The sequence below is a fragment of the Camelina sativa genome, chromosome 7 (assembly GCF_030686135.1).
Source record: "Camelina sativa cultivar CO46 ecotype springtype chromosome 7, ASM3068613v1".
Lineage (NCBI taxonomy): Eukaryota > Viridiplantae > Streptophyta > Magnoliopsida > Brassicales > Brassicaceae > Camelina > Camelina sativa.
In genome coordinates this window covers 23,635,293-23,653,061 of record NC_141886.1, presented here as the reverse complement: position 1 = coordinate 23,653,061, position 17,769 = coordinate 23,635,293, and the positions used below count along the sequence as shown (strand labels likewise).

Below are 17,769 nucleotides of genomic sequence, written 5' to 3'. Positions count from 1 at the left end.
ATATGATTCTACTATACTACTGTTCTACGGAGTACAATTTAACATAAACTTGTCTTCCTATTATTATTATCTTTTTTTTCTTCAAAACAAAACTTTTCTTCCAATACTTTGCCCATTCAATAAGTACATCAAGTAGCGTAGAAAGTAAAATAAAAAAGCTGATACATTTTGTTAACCTATAAATAATATCACACATTCATTATGCTTACCCCATGTGGTGGACTCTTTATTTTTCATTATGATAAAAAAAAAAGGTTTCTAGAATAAAATTTAAAGTAAAAAAGGGATACTGTCATTTTACAAAACATTTTTCATGATAATGCTTACAATTATTTATATTGTGAGTGGTTAATATCAGCTGGTATGCAATGATTGAATTTACAAATCCTGTTCTAGTCCCCCCTCCCCACATTTTTCATATTCATAAATGTAAAAACAGAAGATGCTTCAAATTCAAGATTTCACAAAACCAGCTATATAATTCTCAAAAGTCAAAAACAATTAGAGATCCTTTGTTACGGAAAGAAACACACTTTAAAAAGATTTCATCAAAATTAAATGAAACAATAGAACTTGATTAAGACAAGATACGCTTTCCTAAATACAACGGAATAATATTCTAGTGCAAGTGGCAACTGGCAACCGAAACGTTTGAACTTTCAATCCAGGTATAAAAAAGTTTAAAACCAAAAATTGAGAAAACACAGAATTTACAGAGAGCAAAAAGATACCAATGCAAAAAAAGAAGACACAGGACGCAAACGCCACAATTTGGAGAAGAAACATAAACATCATCCTAACAAAAAAAACAGCAGTGTGGGGGCGCAAACGCTGAACGCTGAACGCTGTTTTACCGATCATATAAACTCATTCGACCTAAGTGAGTTTTCGCCAGAGAGATCCTTTGTTAGCAGCTAAGCACTTGACTCTCTGGAATACAAAGCCCGTCTTTGGAGGATTACCATCTACAAGAGTGTTCTCATATATTTCTCTGCACTCTTGCACCACCTGTTTTCATCACCATTAACCATTTCGCAATTACAAATTCTTCCTTTTCAGTCATACTCTTACTGTTTCGTAACTATTCAAGACTCGTAAGCCATAGTGTGAAAATCCATGCGATTCCCTACCAAACTAACCTGCGTTGTCCTAAGCAAATTGCTTTTTTAAGAAGAGTTTTGGTGTTTACCTCTTTCGTGTCCTTCCGTGGTATACCTTCACGCAGTCCCACAAGCTTCTCCACGACCTCAGCCTGTGTATCATATATTAGAGATCACATGAGTTGAGGAAAATGATCTTTTGAAATCAAGAGTGATCTTGTAAAACAAAGAGTAGACTTTATATTTCTGATATAATTTACCGGGCAGTCAGGCTGGTGCTCAAGAATGTTTGAGTACACAAGGGTAAATGCATCTAGACTTTCCGCGGACGCAAGTTCTCTCAGATCGCTCATTATTCTGATTCTGCTCTCCACTTTCTGTAACACAATCCCAGTGGATATAATGAGCTCTACTTAAACGAAAAATACATCTTTCAGGTCAAAACGAATTAAATGCCAAAACCAACTTACAGATGCACTTATATACTCCCTAAAGAAATCCATAAGAACCTCCTCGTCCAGCCTCATCCGCTCAATAGTTTCTTCCTTGATGTAGTTTTTCTGGAATTACATGTGTTCACCCCAAGATTCAGTCTGTATGTATACTGACGAAATATGAAAGGTAAATACCGGAGAATTGATGGGGAAACCTGTGTTAGGAGATGATCAACATATACAACGACTGTTTCTTCCAGACAAGCTTCAACAAATCTTCTAAATGATCTTTCTTCAACATACCTGCATCACCATTCACCGCTAAGACCTCAATAGAGTTGTGACAATTCAGATTCTGTTACACAAAAGGGGACACGGAGAACTTACATTTTGACATCTGTGAAATAATCACCAAAAGTTGCCACAAGATACTCGGTAACCTGTCCCTCGCACCATTCTATAAAGTAAACAGCAAAGTTAGGAACAAAACCAAGAACTTGAATCAAGTAAATAAGATCCAAAGTGCTGTTTTAGAAGGAAAGGTAGAGATAAGATGGACGAAAGAGTGTAACTTGATTCTTAAATGATTATGTTATAAAGAACTGAACTATATAGCATTACACAACATGTCAAAAATCAATGCGGAGGAGAATAGTCTATATCTATTAGAAATCAATGGAACCCAGTAGCAAAAGTATCAGGGAGTTAGCAACGCCTCGACTGCCTCTATTCATACATTAACAAAGGTAATAGATTAGCCCGTCAGAATGGTAGATACCTTTCTGGTAAAGCTTGACAAGTAATTCCTGAACTCCTGGATCCTCAAAGATAACGCGAACTGTTTGATGCACTGCTTCCTGAAATCAAAGGACGATATGGGACATGTGTAAGAAGTCCAACATAAATTTTACTTTTAAAGATCGCAAGCTCAACTTAAATTTTCATCTAAATAGCCATCTGGGCAACTACAATGCCATAAATCGAGATGCAAGAACTTCATTTGGATTGAAGACAGTGGAGAAAAGGGAATCTTTGACGAACCTTAGCCACCTCCAAGAAACCTTTGCAAGTGTCTTCAAAATTCACCTGGCAGAATCACCACATTAGAGAAGCATTTTCTAAACATGCAAACAAGGTGCAGGTGGATATAGACGTGAAGGAGTATAGAAGGACTGAGAATGGAATGATGCTGTGGAATTTGAAAATTCCAATCAAAAGAATCAATCGCAAGGAAATTGAGCTCAAAAACTGACAACTGGATTACCTGCTCCGCATAATTCTGTGGAAGAGCTTCTAAAGTGCTATTACTCAACTCCATGGCAAGGTCATAGCAGCGAAGGTTGTTGTTTATCTGTAGACAATATTAAAAAATATAAATATTCGTCGAAAAATGAGAGAATGGTAAAAGTGCCATCAAAAGAGTCATATCTTTTGACATACCATAGCGCATAGAGGTTCCAGACCAATATCAGAAGCAGGTTCTTCAACTCTCTTCTTTTCAGCTGCTTGGAAATCAATCATAACCTGAAGTCATCCACAATATGAATCAAAATATAGAACATACACTATGAAATTTATAGGTATAAAAGTTAGACAAAAATGAAGCACATACTGTTGCACGAAAATTACAATCAGCTTAAAACACAATGAAGAGGAAAAAAATAGAAAAGAGAAAAAGGGGGTCAATGGAATTGGACGTTAGGATGAGATACGGAAGAAAATGCTGGGGAACGGGTAAAGTCTCAAACATTAACTTTCACCAGTCCTAGAAGAAAGCAAATAACAATTTGAAACCTCTTAAGTATATAGTCGATAAAATAGCCTGAGCAGGGAAATGAAATATTCTCAACTATAACCTATTTCAGTTCATAGCCGAACAAAGAAATTAGGGGAAACCAAAAAATCTCGTTGCAACCTCTCTGACTTGCCTGGATAATAGCTAAAGCAATCCTGTACAACATAACATCGGTGCTATTATCTCTGACAATTTGCACTTGCTCTCCAAGTATTCTGAATAGATCTACAGCCGCTGGTGTGTATAATTTCCCTTCCTCTGTTTTTTTAGGTGGTTGCACCTTATCCGCTTCAAGGATATTCATGTACCATTTCTGCAACCAAAGTGGATTGGCAAGTAAAGTTTTAGCAAATAGAACTGTAAAACTTACGACATAAAAAACTAGCAGCGAAGGGCATGCATATCATTACCTTCGTTGTAGCTTGCATTCTTTCCACATATGCATTCATTAGAGGATCCATTGAACCACTCTCAGAACACACTTGAGCTAGTGAATCATCAACACCAAGTGCAATAAGGTTTTCTTGGTACTCTACTACCCAACCAGTCACCTAGCAAGATCCAAAAGAAAATGAAAAGCTACATCACTCTCTACAGGATACATAATGCACAGAGTTGGTATAACGAATGAGGCATGTATATGAGACAAAACATAGTCAGTCACATTTTCAAGGTGTTCCCTGTCTAAAAACTGACACCACCTTGACATTTACTTAAATACCATGCATGGTTGATTAAAAAGGTCCTTAATATTAGGCGAGAAAACACAGAGACAAAGCACCGAAGGCAAAATTTGCGAAGTCTGATTGCGATACAACATGGCAGAACACTACAAACAATCGAGCTTTACGAACCTTTAAAATTTCTATATTTGTCAGATCGTTTGCCCTGTCACTGAGCAATCTGAGCATTTGTATGAACCTCTCGGTATACAGGTTCACCATAAGCTGAAATATCTCGTATCTGCCAACAAGGAAGATAGCTAAGAAGACCATTTTATCCTTGGGGGGAAAAGGAATAAATTTCTAGCTATCTTTCATTGTTCTAGAGGAAATAGATGGAGATAAGAAAAAACCTCGGAGGAAAACAAGGAGCCACATAGTCATAAATATCTCCAAGTTCCTCTCCAATCTAGTTGTCAAACACAATAGAAAGAAAACGAAAACCCCAGTTAATAGTACAGTATATGTGAAAATAACAGAAGAAAACGAGGTTGACATCAATCATTATAACCGTGGAAGATAGAGAGTTAGAATCGGCGATTAACGTTTATGAAACAGGAACAGCAATATAAGATGGTCAGGTAAATTTGGAACGTTTGCAACAAGACAGTAACATACTAGATCATCAACCATATTCATTAAAAATAAATTTAACATAAAAACTAATTCAGTCAACTAAAGGAGATCGACTGAAACGCCTAGAAGAAACACAAATCTATCACATATTTGAGTACAATTTCAATGAACTTCAGAAAAGAAAAAATGAAGAATTGTATGCAAGCAAGGGAATCAGTCACACAAACCGTTCTAGCTTCCTCCAAAGCTGCTTTTAGATCTTCAAATACAAGCTGGTCAATAAGTTCAGTGTTAGGATGACCACACAGAGAAACACATATTACTTTTAGCTATGCAACCAAATGAAATTTTCAAAATGAAAGTCCCACCGTCAAAAGCCTGTTAAATCGATTTTCGACTGCCTTTCGAACTTGCTCGTAGCATTTGTCCTTGTAGCCTTTCCCTTGGACTTTTAACTTTTGTTGAGCAAGACCCTTTGACGAAGCTGACGTTGTCGTAGATTTCCTAGAATCAACAGAACGATTATAAGACATGTCAGTATGTCACAAATGATTATGGGGACTTCGATAAAAATACATAGCTCTACAGGAGACTAGATCAAGGGAAAAATTATCGTAGTCAAACCCACAGTGAAAAAGTGATAGAGGTTTCAATAACAGCTGAAACAACAAATCAAGAAGAATATGAATAAAAAATATCAGACTCACTTGCCAGGCCTTCGGGGATTTGCTACAGATGCCATCGCACCTTCTCCCTCAGCCTCTGCTGCTTCTTCAGCAAGTTGTTGGTCAAGAATTTCTTGCATTTCAACAACCCTTTGATAGGAGAAACCATAGTAAGTTACTACCAGATTCAGTTAGCCAGTACACTTTAAAAGAAGTATAGTCCTGTCCCCTGAATAGGAGACATCATCCCTGTTTAGGGAACTTCTAATGCTAACATAAAATCCATGATATTGCAATGCATGTTGCATGAAAATAAAAGAAGCAATTTGCTTATCTAAAAATGGTTGTCACGGTAACACAATAATTTCTCTAAACTACTATACCAATTTAAACTGATCTTGATGCTAATCACCAGAAAATATGTATACACAATCTTCCTTGCTTATTAAAATAGATTTGCTTCCAACAAAACTACTTAAAAGTGAAAAGTAATAATTTTGGGAATAAATGCCACAGACAAAGGTGAAGAATGTCTGTGGTGAGGATCATACCTCAAAGCACGAACCAGCGTTTGCGGACTGCAGAACAAAGATATATGTATATCAGTAATTTTGAGATGATGCAAAAGGATATGTAACATTTGATATTATAGTAGAGTTACGAGCTTAACAACAACGAATAGTTTATTTCAACATGGAGCAAACTCCAAATATATACTTAAGCCCCAAGGTCTGGCTAACAACATGAAACAAAGAACAGAGCATTACATAAACTATGTCTTGTCATATATAAATTCTCATATCTAACTACCGAATAACTGATACAGTCCAACTATGTCCCTCTTATCTTATGACATTGCTTTCTTCTTTAAACTAACATCCTAGCCTCACTCTTATAAGAAAATAGCAAGAATCATAATACTAATATAAGGCAGTAGAGATAAAAAAAAATGGAATTAGACAGAGAGGCCGAGCATAACCATATATTTCCTCAAAATACCTTTCTTTAGAAAGTTTGTAATAGTTGGAAACATGACCCCATAGTGTCTTCTCGAATGTTTCCCATGTTCTATCAACATCTTCAAAATACTCCCTGAAACCATCAAAACAACTCTTCAGAAGTTGGTGTGCATGATCATGTAAAAAGAAATGACAGTCCAGAGATGGGATCAAATCATCAAAAGAGAAACAGCTCCACGTACTGCTCATTTACTTAAGCACAGAGACCTATTTTCCCTCGTAGCAGCCCAGTAACACATGTAAGTACGAAAAGCAAAGTAAGATAGCGAGTGGAACAAATACAAACCTTAGCCTGCCAACCTCCTCTCCAGCAGCTGCTAATGCAAATCTCCGTTTACCATCAAGTGCTGTTAATCTCTATGGAAGAACAAAAAGAATATTATTTCTGACACCAGATGTTCTCTTTCTCAAAAAGTGATGCAGTAAAAATGCCTGGAATCCATGGGAAGAGGAACTCATGCTACCTCATAAGTGTTAACGATTTCTTTATCATCACTGAGAGACTCCCGAGCCGCAGCAGCTTCAACAGAAATTGACATCATACCCTCTACATCCTAGAAAAGAAAAAGAGAATGTGGTGTAAAATAAGTTGACATAAACTTGGAAGCATTTAAAAATCTGAGAGACCATGCAGAGCTATAAGTATTCAAGTTCTAGGTAGAAAGACAAAATTGAACCAAAAACTGTTTGAGCATTACAATCCGTGCTCATTGGCGTATCTACCTTTAGGGTTTTGTTTAGATTATTCCTGGCATTACTCAGCAGCTTTATCTGGTCGTGATTGTCAATCAAAGTTTGACATTCCTGACAAAGCCTGTGGCACAAGAAGTGAAGTTAGAAGTTAAAAAATGTGAAAGTTGGTAACTCAGCCGAAGAATCTCTAGTGAAGCAAAAAACATACTTGTCGATAGAAATGAAATTATCCCTCAGTTCATATATGGTCTTCTCAGATGAAGAAAGCGACTCTAAGCCAGCTTGAGCTTGTTCAACCTGCTCAGCAACCATGGTACTGAGCTGTGCGTCATTCGCCTGAAACAGCAATTGTCACCAGTAAGGTCATACCATTACCGGCAAAATTTGACAATGAAAGATAATGACAGCATAATCAAAACCTAACAATTACAAACCCAGCATCACTCAGAGATAACTGATAATCAGTGCAAGCGATATCTCTAAAGCCAAATTCAGTTCCGATTCCAATTCAAAGCTAGGAACAACAACAAACCTGTTGACGAGCGATGTAATCGGCCTTAATCGAAGAAATAGACTGCAAAAGTTCAGGCAACGGCAAGAGCTTCGCGACCTCCCGAACAGCCGCTTCCTTGGCTTCCACACCAAGATCCTCGACCATCATCTTCGCTAGATCACCTTATTTAAGAACTCCGATCCTAAATTAAGCCTGTGTCTGCAAAAAAACAAAGAAACTCATTCATTATCGAAGACTCCAAAACAATTACAACAAAAACACAGAGGGAGAATCAAAGAGATCTGGAAAACAGAAGCGTAAAGGCTAAATAGACGCAAACCGAAGAAGTCATTGAGCAAAAAAAATCTCGAGAGCGAATGCGATTCTCCGACTTCAATTTTACTTCGCCGTTCTCTATGAAAACAAGTGGTTGTGTTGAACGCAGATCAGCCGGAAGAGAAACAAAATAACGATAAAAAAAATCTCCGGAACGAGTCTCTGATGGAAAAGTTCGGAAACGCTGAAATCCTTCGCCGGTTTTTGATTTTTCCTTTTTTTTTTTTTTTGCCAGCTGTTGTGTTTTACTTTTGTTCATTAAACGCGAACGCTATAATCCGGCGACCAAAACGCCAATCTTAACACCATGCTAATTGATGGGGTCGTTCCATAAACATGATTTATAATACGATTTTGATTTTGAGTACTGGTATAAGATAATGGGCAATTGTTTTACAAATATGCCGGTTAACACTAAACAAAAAATAAAATCAATAATTAGAGACTGTAATAAAAAAATCATTTTCGCGAAAAATCATGTCATTTTTTTTTGCTTTTTTTTTCCTGAAACAAGAAAAAAGAAAATAATTTTTGTAGATAAAGAAAATAAAATATAGGGAAGCCATTTGTGTGACACAGAAAACCCGAAAAATGTCGAGAGAAGAAGAAGAGCAAAATATAAAGAATGTGTGACCGGAAAAAAAGAGATTTATTATTAACCAATTTTGTAACACCTTTGCATGATAATATTTCAAAAAGAGTACCACAAGAACGATCGGCCAAGAAAATTAAAAAATAAAATAAAATAAAAATAAAAAGATAAAAATCTCTCTCGTCTTTAGTTATTGGAAGAGATGCTTCTGCTTCCTTCTTCTTCTTCTTCTTCTTCTTCTTCTCCGCTAATCGTTTCGTTTCCCGCCAATCCCAATCTGCTGATTTCACAATCACCGTCTTGGCCGCCGCGTAGAGGAAACTCCGCCGTCGCTGTATCATCCGCTGCGTCTAGAGATGTAGATAGCTTCACGAGCAAATCCGGTTATCTGTTCAGTCTCAGCGCCGATGAAGCTGATTCTTTGTCGGAGTATAATTTTCTCAGGATAGATGGGATGTATAAGAAGAAGCCTCTGATTCTGCTTCGTAGATTGGCTCAGATTGGGACTACGTTTGGGTATTGGTTTGGGCTTCGCTTAGCCGATGAGGCTCTTGAACGGTCTGAGCAGATGTTCAAGGTCTTTCTCCAATTTCGTTTCAGTGATGATGCCGTCAAAGAAAAAACAATAATATGCTTCGTTTTGATTTTTTACGAATTGGTATGATTAGGTACGAGCTGCAGAGCTTAGGAAATTACTGGTGGAGCTAGGTCCGGTATGGTTTCTCTCTTTCCTTCTTTGAGGTTTCATCATCTAATTGCTCAATGCCAGTGTTACGGTGTTTAAGATGTTAATGGTTTTCATAACTTGTTTTAGGCATACGTCAAAATCGCTCAAGCTGTTTCATCTCGTCCTGTAAGCGCTTACCTTTTCTGTATTCTTCAAGCGTTCATTGTTCATTCTCATTTTCTGAAGCTTTGTGGTGATTATGTGCTGTTAAGATATGACTTTTGAACTGTCATTAGGATTTGATACCTCCTATATATTTGGATGAATTGTCCCTGCTACAAGATCAAATCACTCCGTTTTCATCCGAAGTTGCGTTCAATATGATTGAGGATGAACTTGGCCTTCCTATAGATGAGCTTTTCTCTGAGATTTCTCCTGAGCCTGTAGCTGCAGCTTCCCTTGGACAGGTATGCGGAAAGCATGTTCTTGATGGTTTAAGGCTTATCCTAGTCCTAGCTTCTAATTTCTAATCTATATATGAGAGCTTCTCCTGTTATGTGGATCCTACTCTGTTCCAACGTTTCAGGTATATCAAGCTAGGCTCCGTAGAAGTGGTAAGGTTGTTGCTGTCAAAGTCCAACGGCCTGGTGTACGAGCTGCTATTGCTTTGGACACTCTAATTCTGCGATACTTAGCGGGCTTGATTAAAAAGGCTGGAAGATTCAACTCAGATCTCGAGGTGACATGAAACTTGTGTAATTTGGTGCCTTCTTTTAATCTGATAAGAAAAATGTCTTGTCAGCATTACTTAAAACTTTTGAATTTCCTTAAGTATGTAGAATAACATTTAAAGTGTGTTGAAACTTACTCTAGAATTCATTTCAGTGGGTTCTCGTAGTTTTTCTTAATAAAAAAACTCTGATTCTCACTCTCTATTAATTAGTACTGTTAACCCGTTTCAATGCTAAAAAGTAAAATTCTATTTGCAGGCAGTTGTTGATGAATGGGCAACAAGTCTATTTAAGGTAAAGGATACACTCTTATCACATGTAGGTTTCCATGTTTTGCGTAGACATTTTCATTTGATTCGTAGATTATATATTGGTAAGTTCTTGATGCTTCGCTTCTCCGTACTTGACGAAAAAGAATGCCAGACTTTCTTCGCTTTAATCTTTATGCAATCATGTTTTTCTGTTCCGTAGAAAATTTTCAACGGTTTAAGGTGATGCCGAAAAGGATAAATTTCATTTATAACTATTGTGTGAAAAATGGATAGATGCTAACGATTTCTTTAATGTCTCGAAAGATCATTTAGATGGACTAGTTGTTGCATTTTATTCTTGGTCGAGGAATATCTTAGAGCTTTATATTGAATACAGGTAAATCACATTGAATGCAGGAGATGGATTACTTGAATGAAGCCCAAAACGGAATAAAATTTAGGTAAATCCTGCTAAGGTTTGACTACCATTGTATATAATTGGTCTGAGCAGTAGGTCATGTAGTGTTTTGCGTGTACGTGGACAACATGATATTTTTGTCTAACATTGTAAATAATTGATCTGAGCTATTGATCATGTGGTATCTTGCTTAAGCATGGTACTTGGACATGATATTTTTGTCTACAATATAATTAGCTCATCTAATGGCTAAGTTTTCTATAAGGGATTCCCTAAAGTAACATTCCGCATGCTTGAATAGGAAGTTGTATGGTGGCATCAAAGATGTCTTGGTACCAAAGATGTACACAGAATACAGTACCAGCAAAGTTCTTGTAATGGAGTGGGTGGAGGTATGAAGTCCTCGTTTGCAATCAAAAAATCAATTATCTGGTTTGCGTCAAAGAGTTGTATATTGAATTTTATATTTCTTAAGCAAACAATAATATTGTGTATTCTAATTTCTGTATTATTGCAGGGTCAGAAGCTTAATGAAGTTAATGGTCTTTATTTAGTTGAGGTTGGCGTTTACTGTTCGTTTAATCAACTTCTGGAGTATGGATTTTATCATGCCGATCCCCACCCTGGGAATTTTCTTCGCACGTATGATGGGCAACTTGCATACTTAGGTATTTTCCAATCTTGATACGAACGTTATCTGTTATCATTCTGCACTCCATGGTCCACAATTCCAGATACTGTTCTTGGATACGTGTTTTTCGTTCAAAGAATAAAGACTGGCGACTGATGCTTTGGTTAAAGTTCGATTCTACCTGTGTTTCACCTATCTATCTGATCATATAGTGAATTAACCAGAAACATGAAAACCTATGTACTTTTGTGCTCAATGGTTTTTCTACTTTTTGATGATTTGATGTTATACGCTTGAGATAATCAATCACTGCTCCAGACACGAATGTGACTTTTGCTGCCTCTTTGGATATCTTGTTTCTGTATTGTATACAAACTAAAACTGCCCCAAGAAGTAGCTTTTGTTTATGACTTACTAAACTTTTAAATTTTTTGCTGCCAGATTTTGGTATGATGGGTGACTTTAGGCCAGAATTACGTGATGGATTCATGGAAGCATGTCTTCATCTCGTAAATCGTGACTTCAAAGCACTGGCTAAAGACTTTGTAACTCTGGGGTACTCTGGTCATTGGTGTCTATCTGAATATGAACTTTCAATTGTCGACATTCCCTAATCTTATCTGTAAAACTTCTATAGGCTTCTTCCTCCAACAGCAGAAAAGAGCGCTGTGACTAAGGCTTTAACCGGTTCGTTTTTGCTTTTGGTTTAGATAACAGTATTATTATTATGCAGCTACTTGTTTGTATTGAAAGTTTTAGTTGTTGTGTTTTGAAACAATTGCCTCCCCTTTTTTCTACAGATGTTTTTCAAGGTGCAATCTCTAGAGGAGTACGCAATATAAGCTTTGGTGACCTGCTTGGCGACTTAGGAAAAACAATGTAGTAACACTTCACTTCAACTAATATATGATATTAATAATATATGGCTGAGAGAGGGACATTTGAAAGAATCTACTCAAAATTTGTGCGTTGAGATGCTGATATTTATTTGTCACACTTTCAGGTACCGATTCAAATTCAGAATACCCCCCTATTTTTCTCTAGTTATCCGCAGGTACTTAATCTTCTTTTCCCCTTTTTACGGCATTGCTGTATGATGAACATTCTTGTTTTGAGCTGTTGAGATTTCACAAACTTTTGAGTCATCTAGATATCTGTTGTTTAAATAAACATAGACAAATGCTCAAAGCTTTTGCACAAGATTATAGGTCCAACTGGTCTATGCGTTAAATGCTTAATTCAATTATTCGACATGTACTCTCAACAACGGCGTATATGTGATTATCCATTTTCTCATTTTTTATTCCCCAGCCTTGCTGTTTTGGAGGGCATTGCCATTGGTATAAGCCCAAACTACAAGGTTTTAGGCAGTACATACCCTTGGATTGCTAGAAAGATTCTAACTGACAGCTCTCCACAGCTGAAAAGCTCTCTGCAAAATCTTCTGTATGAGGTACCAAACTATCTTGTCTAATCAGATTGGTCAACCTCAGTTCGCATTATGTTTCTTCCTGAACGTGCTATCGTTTTTATGTGTGTCTCTGCCAGGAAGGTGTTTTCCGAATTGACCGTCTTGAGTCTTTGCTTTCTGAGGTGAGACTGAATTTTTATCCGTTTTTGGTTTTTGACTATCTACGGGTTGAAAAATGCAGTGAAGTCTTTTTGTTTGCTATTGTTTATACGTGCCAATGTTTGTTGTTCATTAGCGCATCAGTTTCCTTGTTGTTTGTTATCACGGTTATGAGCTTGTGTTTTTTGGGTTAATGGGCTATGTGGTGTTCAATGGTAAATTAGTCAGTAAACAGCTGAATAATCATACAACCAGACGGTCTAAAAACCAACGAAAGACTGAAATCTGCATGATTTGGGAAATGAATAACTTGGGTGTTATAGGATTTACTACCTATTAGTATAACAAAGAAAAGCATTTGGTTTCTTATTCACATCTACTTTCTTCAGTCTCTTAGGACAGAGACGGCATTAGTTCAGAAACCAGTGGTGGGCACAGACTCTATGATCGCCATGAAGCAAATGCTTGCTTTTACTTTCACCGAACAGGTATAATTAAGCGGTGTTGTTTGTACTATGAATTATACAACTTAATATTACAACTACTTAAAATCTTGAAACGTTGGACAGGGTTCTTTTGTAAGAGAGATCCTTCTTCGAGAATTCGCTAAGGTGAGCAATCAATCTGTCTGATATATTGAATTTGTTGCACTATTTGCTTGAAAAATGTCATTTTTTGTTGTCTTGTTGATCAAAACAAAAGGATTAAGGATTGGTTTGTCTTTCAACAGGGTCTTGATGCATTTGGATTGGCAACTTTAGAGTCCTTCACATTTTCTGGTTCAAGGGCATTCACTTTCTTGACAGAAGAAGACATGACAAACCTTAGAACCTTCCATCGACTCTTAGCATTGTTCTCAGGGATGCAGAAGGCCGGAAGCGTAAGCACGGTAAAAACCTCTTCTCTTCTGATTTTTATAAAGTAGATTAAATGTTCTTTTACTAACTTTATCTTTAATGTTTTCGCGACAAACTTATAGCAAGTAAACCCGATTAGTAAATATGGTGAGGCGCTCACACCTTTAGAGGAAGCACCACTCGTCATTTATCAGCTTCCATCAGCACAAGAGATGCTTCCGATTCTCTCAATCTTACCTGAGGTAACAATTGTTCACCAACACTTTCAAATGTTGCAAATCTGAACTCAAGTTTACTAACCCCTTAAATTTTAATTAATTCATGATTCGAGATAACTGAACTAATTTGTTTGGGGTTTGAATGAATGTGGCAGCTTCCACAGGAGTCGCAACAGAGGTTGCTTCAGTTGCCAGGTGACTTGGTTGGAAGATTGGTGTCTCGGGCTTTCGCTAGAACCATTCGTAGAATATTTCTTTGATGTCCTATTACATAAAACGCTAAGACTACAATGATTCTGAGTTACAATTTTTACATTTAACTTTATGAGAATCAGATCGCCGTTTTGATCCCACACTTGACGAAAGCATCAAATAAAACAATTTCAGTTTTTTTGACAGTGAATCAATGCTCGTGTTAATCCATCTTATTTTTATTTTATTCAGCATATTTGTAAGCTTAGACGAAATTTCTTAAGTGAAAAAATAAAATGTTTAATAAACGAAATACTGAAATCTTAACCAGTGACCAAACCAGGTGCACGGGATTAAAAAACCAAAGGAGATTTGTATGTTAATGCAAGAAATAAGACGGTAACAGAAAAAGAAAAAAGAGAAGAACACAGTTTCTGAGACTTTGAACTTTATAACTTTCTCTTTCCTTTTATATTTTGATGGCTGAATGGTTCTTTTATAAGACAAACTCAGCACAAATAAATGCTACACTAATCTTACAATCACTCGCCTCAATTCAGGTGAGAGAGCCTTCTTCTTTCTATGGTGTGATTTGCATGCAAAAAAATCCTTTTTGATCTCTGCAATGAAATCGACCAACCGAGTTGCTTTCCCCTGTGTATAGAAGAGAGGTGAAGACGAGAATCAGATCAGATCACCGAAAAAATGAAAACAACGCACGTAACAAAAGAGAATCGAGAAGGCATGATATTATAAGACAAACTACCTCAAGGCTATGAAGGCTGCATCATGTGGTCTTGCTTGAGTGCTTGTTGCAGCTTTAAGACCTCTTGCTGTTGCTCTGGAGTCAGTAATCTCAGCTGTTCTGGTGTAAGGTTCATTACTTGCTGGAGCAATGTTGACTGAACATCGGGGGAGATATGTGCCTGGAGAAAGAAAAATCAATCAGGAAGCAAGATTTTGCAGATTAATAATTTCATTCGAGGCATTCCCGAGCGAGTCCAAATTATGTGATTGATAATACCTGGGGAGCTTGTACTTGATTCGGAAGCATTGAATTAGAAGCATGACCTCCAGGGAGTGGATTGATTCTCCTATCCTCAACTTTCATCATCTTTAATGGTCTGTTCATTGATTGATGAGGACCCTCGTTTATTCTTTTGCCATAATTTAAAGATACAGTTTGCCCACCTTGCTGTAAAACGATAGAGAAAAGAAAGTACGTGATTAAAAGTGTCATATTGTCCACTAAACACCCTCTGGTGTTCAACTAGGAATAAGCTCTCCGTGTAAGAGATGGCAACTAATATAAAACATTAAACATTCCTTTGGTGTGTGTTTGTGTACTAATAACACTGGAAGTTAACATTCAAATGGCTAAGCCATGCAAAAGCTTTCGAACTAAATTTATGGCTTCATTCTCTAAAAAGAAAGGTATTGTGGAAACTGGAAACTCACCTGCATCACAGAATTTGTTAATGCTGGGCGGGGTACTTGAGATGGCTGGATAACATTATTCGGAACTGAAGTCTGACTACTATAACCTATGTTGGAAGAAGCTGGAACCACGTGTTGGCGTTGAAAAGGAGCGGTTTCAGGGTTGAGACCTTTAACTTGGGATCTAGAAGGAGGATTCACTGAAGAAGGACCTGATTGTGCTACTAGTTGTGGAATCTGACTAAAAGGTTGTTTAGAAGACTGTTGAACGGGAAACTGACTACGGGGAGGGCGACTCTGCTGCTGGGGCCTTTGTGCAAGTGGCGGTAAAAGGTTTTGACCTGATGATAATTGCGTGTCTTGATTTGAAGACCCTGTCATATGACTTGGGGCTTGAACAATATTTGGCGTCTGCAACTGCACAATTCAAGAATGGCAATAGTCCTCTTCAGACATTACAGATAGATAGCAAAAGGAAGAAACACAAAACTGTTCAATAAGATAGAAAACTTACCACTTGTGGACTCACAATCCCAAGCAGTATCTGCGCCTACAACAATAAACAAAGTATAGGTTCAAAAGATGGTGTCAGAATCATAATGATATAAGAAATAAAAATGAGAGATCATAAAATAGTAAAGCACCCTGGAAGAGACGTTTATCAGCTAGTTGAAGGACAATGAAGGTCAGAATATGGTTCATATCATGACACATTAGATGGCAATGTAAAACTAATATTGAAGTGTATAGCATATGCATATATAGATATATGAGCACACTTGCGAAACTTAAACAGATTTTTCCTTCCTCGTGAAATAAAATAATTTGCAGAATCAGGGGATGAGTAAGTACCAGGAAAACAGCTTTTAGTAACTGAGGTCTTGAAACCAACAACTGTCGAGCTTGTTCCTTATTCTGTGTAGCCATTAACTGAAATTAAGAAAACACAATCACATCACACCACTCGCTACCAATAGTATAACAATGCGTCAAAAAAAAAAGAAGAAAAACGATTCACACCTTAATGGACGAAATAATTTCAGTAAGCTGACTTCTAGACATCTTGGCAAGATGAAGAGTCAGGGGATCAGTCGCTGGAACCTGCAGATTACTTTGTGTAAACTGAGAACCGACCTGTGGACCACCTAGTGCACCCGCCATAACAGATGCAGCAGTAATAGCAAGTTGGAGACCAACCGGCTGATGTATATTTGAATCTACAGGCCCTCCAATCTGCTTTTGAGTTTCTGTAGTAGCAGGCAAACCAGGTCCTCCTTGACCCTAATAATATCCAAAGTTAGTTAACCATTGTTAGTTATAACGTCTTGACAATGAAAGCTTAAAAAAACCATCCAACAAACAATGAAAGAAGTTAAGAGAGAGGAGTAAACATAACGAACCTGATCACGGGTTTTGTCAGTGCCTTTGTCATTCTCAGCAAAATCAACTCTTAACTGACGGCCATTGATTTCGTAACTCTGAAGATTACGACGAGCACTCAACGCCGTTTCTTCGTCCTTATACTCACAAAAGCCGTAGCCTTTTGGTTTACCAGTTTCTCTATCCGTAACTAATCTGAAATCAAAGAAAGCAAAACAGTTAAGAAAAAAGAAAAAAAAAAAAAAAAAAAACCAGACTTCTCTGTTTCGTTTTGAAGAAAGGTGTTTCCTTTAACAAAACCCTAAAAAACAAATGGAAGGATAAACTGACCTAAACGAGACAACAGGTCCAACCTCTCCACAAATATCTCTGAGTTGTTCCTCGGTCGCGTCGTAAGGGATGTTCCCAACTAAATTAGACAAAAAAAAAAAAACAAAAAAAAAAAAACAAATTAAATTAATTGAATCCAAATTCAAAGAGAATTGTAGAGTGAGAAGGGAAGAAGAAGAGTAAGTTACCAAAAACGCAGCGTCTTTGGGATGATGAAGCCATCGAGAATTTAACAAAAGATAACGAAGAAGAAGAAGGTGAAGCGCTGCTTCATCTTCTCCCTCGAAGAAACGGGTCTTTAGAAAATCGAATTCGAACCAGCGAGTTTCGTGAAATCCTCAAACAGAGAGAGATCCTTTTTCGTATTGTTGGTTCGATAGGACTTTGCCTTAATTTTATTTTTTTCCGTTTTGCTCATAAAAAGAAATTAAAGACTAACGAATTTAATAGTACCATCGATCGATATATTTCATATTTCCCTTTTTTTTTTTTTTTTCTTCTGTAATTTCATATTTCCCTTTTGTTTTACAACTCACACAACAACAACAAAAGAAAAAAAAAAAGGAAAGCAGAAAATGGAAGTTTAAGTTACATATTACACAGGAAAAGGAAAATGTCTTCTTTGAATTTGAAGTCTATCTATGCGACTATGCCTAAGTCAT

The 17,769-nt window shown here is 37.0% G+C and overlaps 3 protein-coding genes across 5 annotated transcripts; 1 reads left to right on the top strand and 2 right to left on the bottom strand.

Moving 5' to 3' along the window:
- Window positions 1-554: 554 nt before the first annotated feature.
- On the bottom strand, window positions 555-8,282 carry LOC104701842 (exocyst complex component SEC6). 2 transcript variants are annotated; one of them, XR_015560992.1, is made up of 25 exons: window positions 7,838-8,249; window positions 7,537-7,716; window positions 7,213-7,340; window positions 7,035-7,125; window positions 6,776-6,865; window positions 6,598-6,668; window positions 6,292-6,384; window positions 5,844-5,870; window positions 5,335-5,442; window positions 4,996-5,131; window positions 4,855-4,899; window positions 4,405-4,460; window positions 4,184-4,292; window positions 3,740-3,880; window positions 3,391-3,642; window positions 2,975-3,299; window positions 2,799-2,885; window positions 2,576-2,620; window positions 2,313-2,391; window positions 1,922-1,991; window positions 1,750-1,837; window positions 1,571-1,660; window positions 1,361-1,477; window positions 1,190-1,252; window positions 555-1,008 (listed from the first exon to the last, which is right to left on the bottom strand). XR_015560992.1 is itself a non-coding variant. In XM_087456813.1 (25 exons), exons 2-25 carry the CDS (start codon window positions 7,663-7,665, stop codon window positions 877-879), a joined length of 2,259 nt encoding a protein of 752 aa, XP_087312939.1. In that variant the 5' UTR covers window positions 7,666-7,716; window positions 7,838-8,282; the 3' UTR covers window positions 555-876. The 2 variants fall into 2 exon arrangements, 1 of the variants encoding a protein (XP_087312939.1); XM_087456813.1 differs by having other exon boundaries at window positions 2,975-3,058; window positions 3,463-3,642; window positions 7,838-8,282.
- Window positions 8,283-8,401: 119 nt separating this feature from the next.
- LOC104701841 (putative aarF domain-containing protein kinase At1g71810, chloroplastic) lies at window positions 8,402-14,123 on the top strand. Of its 2 annotated transcripts, none has more exons than XM_087456816.1 (20): window positions 8,402-9,002; window positions 9,094-9,138; window positions 9,240-9,278; window positions 9,389-9,559; window positions 9,679-9,831; window positions 10,082-10,117; window positions 10,472-10,535; window positions 10,794-10,884; window positions 11,010-11,160; window positions 11,565-11,679; window positions 11,761-11,810; window positions 11,924-12,002; window positions 12,127-12,177; window positions 12,435-12,576; window positions 12,672-12,716; window positions 13,083-13,181; window positions 13,263-13,304; window positions 13,424-13,582; window positions 13,673-13,792; window positions 13,924-14,123. In XM_087456816.1, exons 7-20 carry the CDS (start codon window positions 10,486-10,488, stop codon window positions 14,026-14,028), a joined length of 1,299 nt encoding a protein of 432 aa, XP_087312942.1. In that variant the 5' UTR covers window positions 8,402-9,002; window positions 9,094-9,138; window positions 9,240-9,278; window positions 9,389-9,559; window positions 9,679-9,831; window positions 10,082-10,117; window positions 10,472-10,485; the 3' UTR covers window positions 14,029-14,123. The 2 variants fall into 2 exon arrangements, with proteins under 2 accessions (XP_087312942.1, XP_010415891.1); XM_010417589.3 differs by having other exon boundaries at window positions 8,442-9,002; window positions 10,492-10,535.
- Window positions 14,124-14,391: 268 nt separating this feature from the next.
- Window positions 14,392-17,728, bottom strand: LOC104701840 (cleavage stimulating factor 64-like). Its single transcript, XM_087456818.1, has 10 exons — window positions 17,296-17,728; window positions 17,108-17,186; window positions 16,798-16,972; window positions 16,418-16,678; window positions 16,250-16,327; window positions 15,912-15,947; window positions 15,419-15,814; window positions 14,985-15,155; window positions 14,727-14,886; window positions 14,392-14,614 (listed from the first exon to the last, which is right to left on the bottom strand). Exons 1-9 carry the CDS (start codon window positions 17,327-17,329, stop codon window positions 14,734-14,736), a joined length of 1,383 nt encoding a protein of 460 aa, XP_087312944.1. The 5' UTR covers window positions 17,330-17,728; the 3' UTR covers window positions 14,392-14,614; window positions 14,727-14,733.
- Window positions 17,729-17,769: the final 41 nt, after the last annotated feature.

Excerpts from the sequence above, each read along its gene's own strand:
- LOC104701842 (XM_087456813.1), bottom strand. The coding sequence starts at position 7,665 with ATGATGGTCGAGGATCTTGGTGTGGAAGCCAAGGAAGCGGCTGTTCGG. Across the intron at positions 3,881-4,183 it reads CAAATATAGAAATTTTAAAG|GTGACTGGTTGGGTAGTAGA; the intron begins GTTCGTAAAGCT and ends GGATCTTGCTAG. Across the intron at positions 2,621-2,798 it reads CACAGAATTATGCGGAGCAG|GTGAATTTTGAAGACACTTG; the intron begins GTAATCCAGTTG and ends TGATTCTGCCAG.
- LOC104701841 (XM_010417589.3), top strand. The coding sequence starts at position 8,628 with ATGCTTCTGCTTCCTTCTTCTTCTTCTTCTTCTTCTTCTTCTCCGCTA. Across the intron at positions 11,811-11,923 it reads TGTGACTAAGGCTTTAACCG|ATGTTTTTCAAGGTGCAATC; the intron begins GTTCGTTTTTGC and ends TTTTTTCTACAG. Across the intron at positions 12,003-12,126 it reads GGCGACTTAGGAAAAACAAT|GTACCGATTCAAATTCAGAA; the intron begins GTAGTAACACTT and ends TCACACTTTCAG.
- LOC104701840 (XM_087456818.1), bottom strand. The coding sequence starts at position 17,329 with ATGGCTTCATCATCCCAAAGACGCTGCGTTTTTG. Across the intron at positions 17,187-17,295 it reads CCAAAGACGCTGCGTTTTTG|TTGGGAACATCCCTTACGAC; the intron begins GTAACTTACTCT and ends TGTCTAATTTAG. Across the intron at positions 16,328-16,417 it reads AAATTATTTCGTCCATTAAG|TTAATGGCTACACAGAATAA; the intron begins GTGTGAATCGTT and ends TCTTAATTTCAG.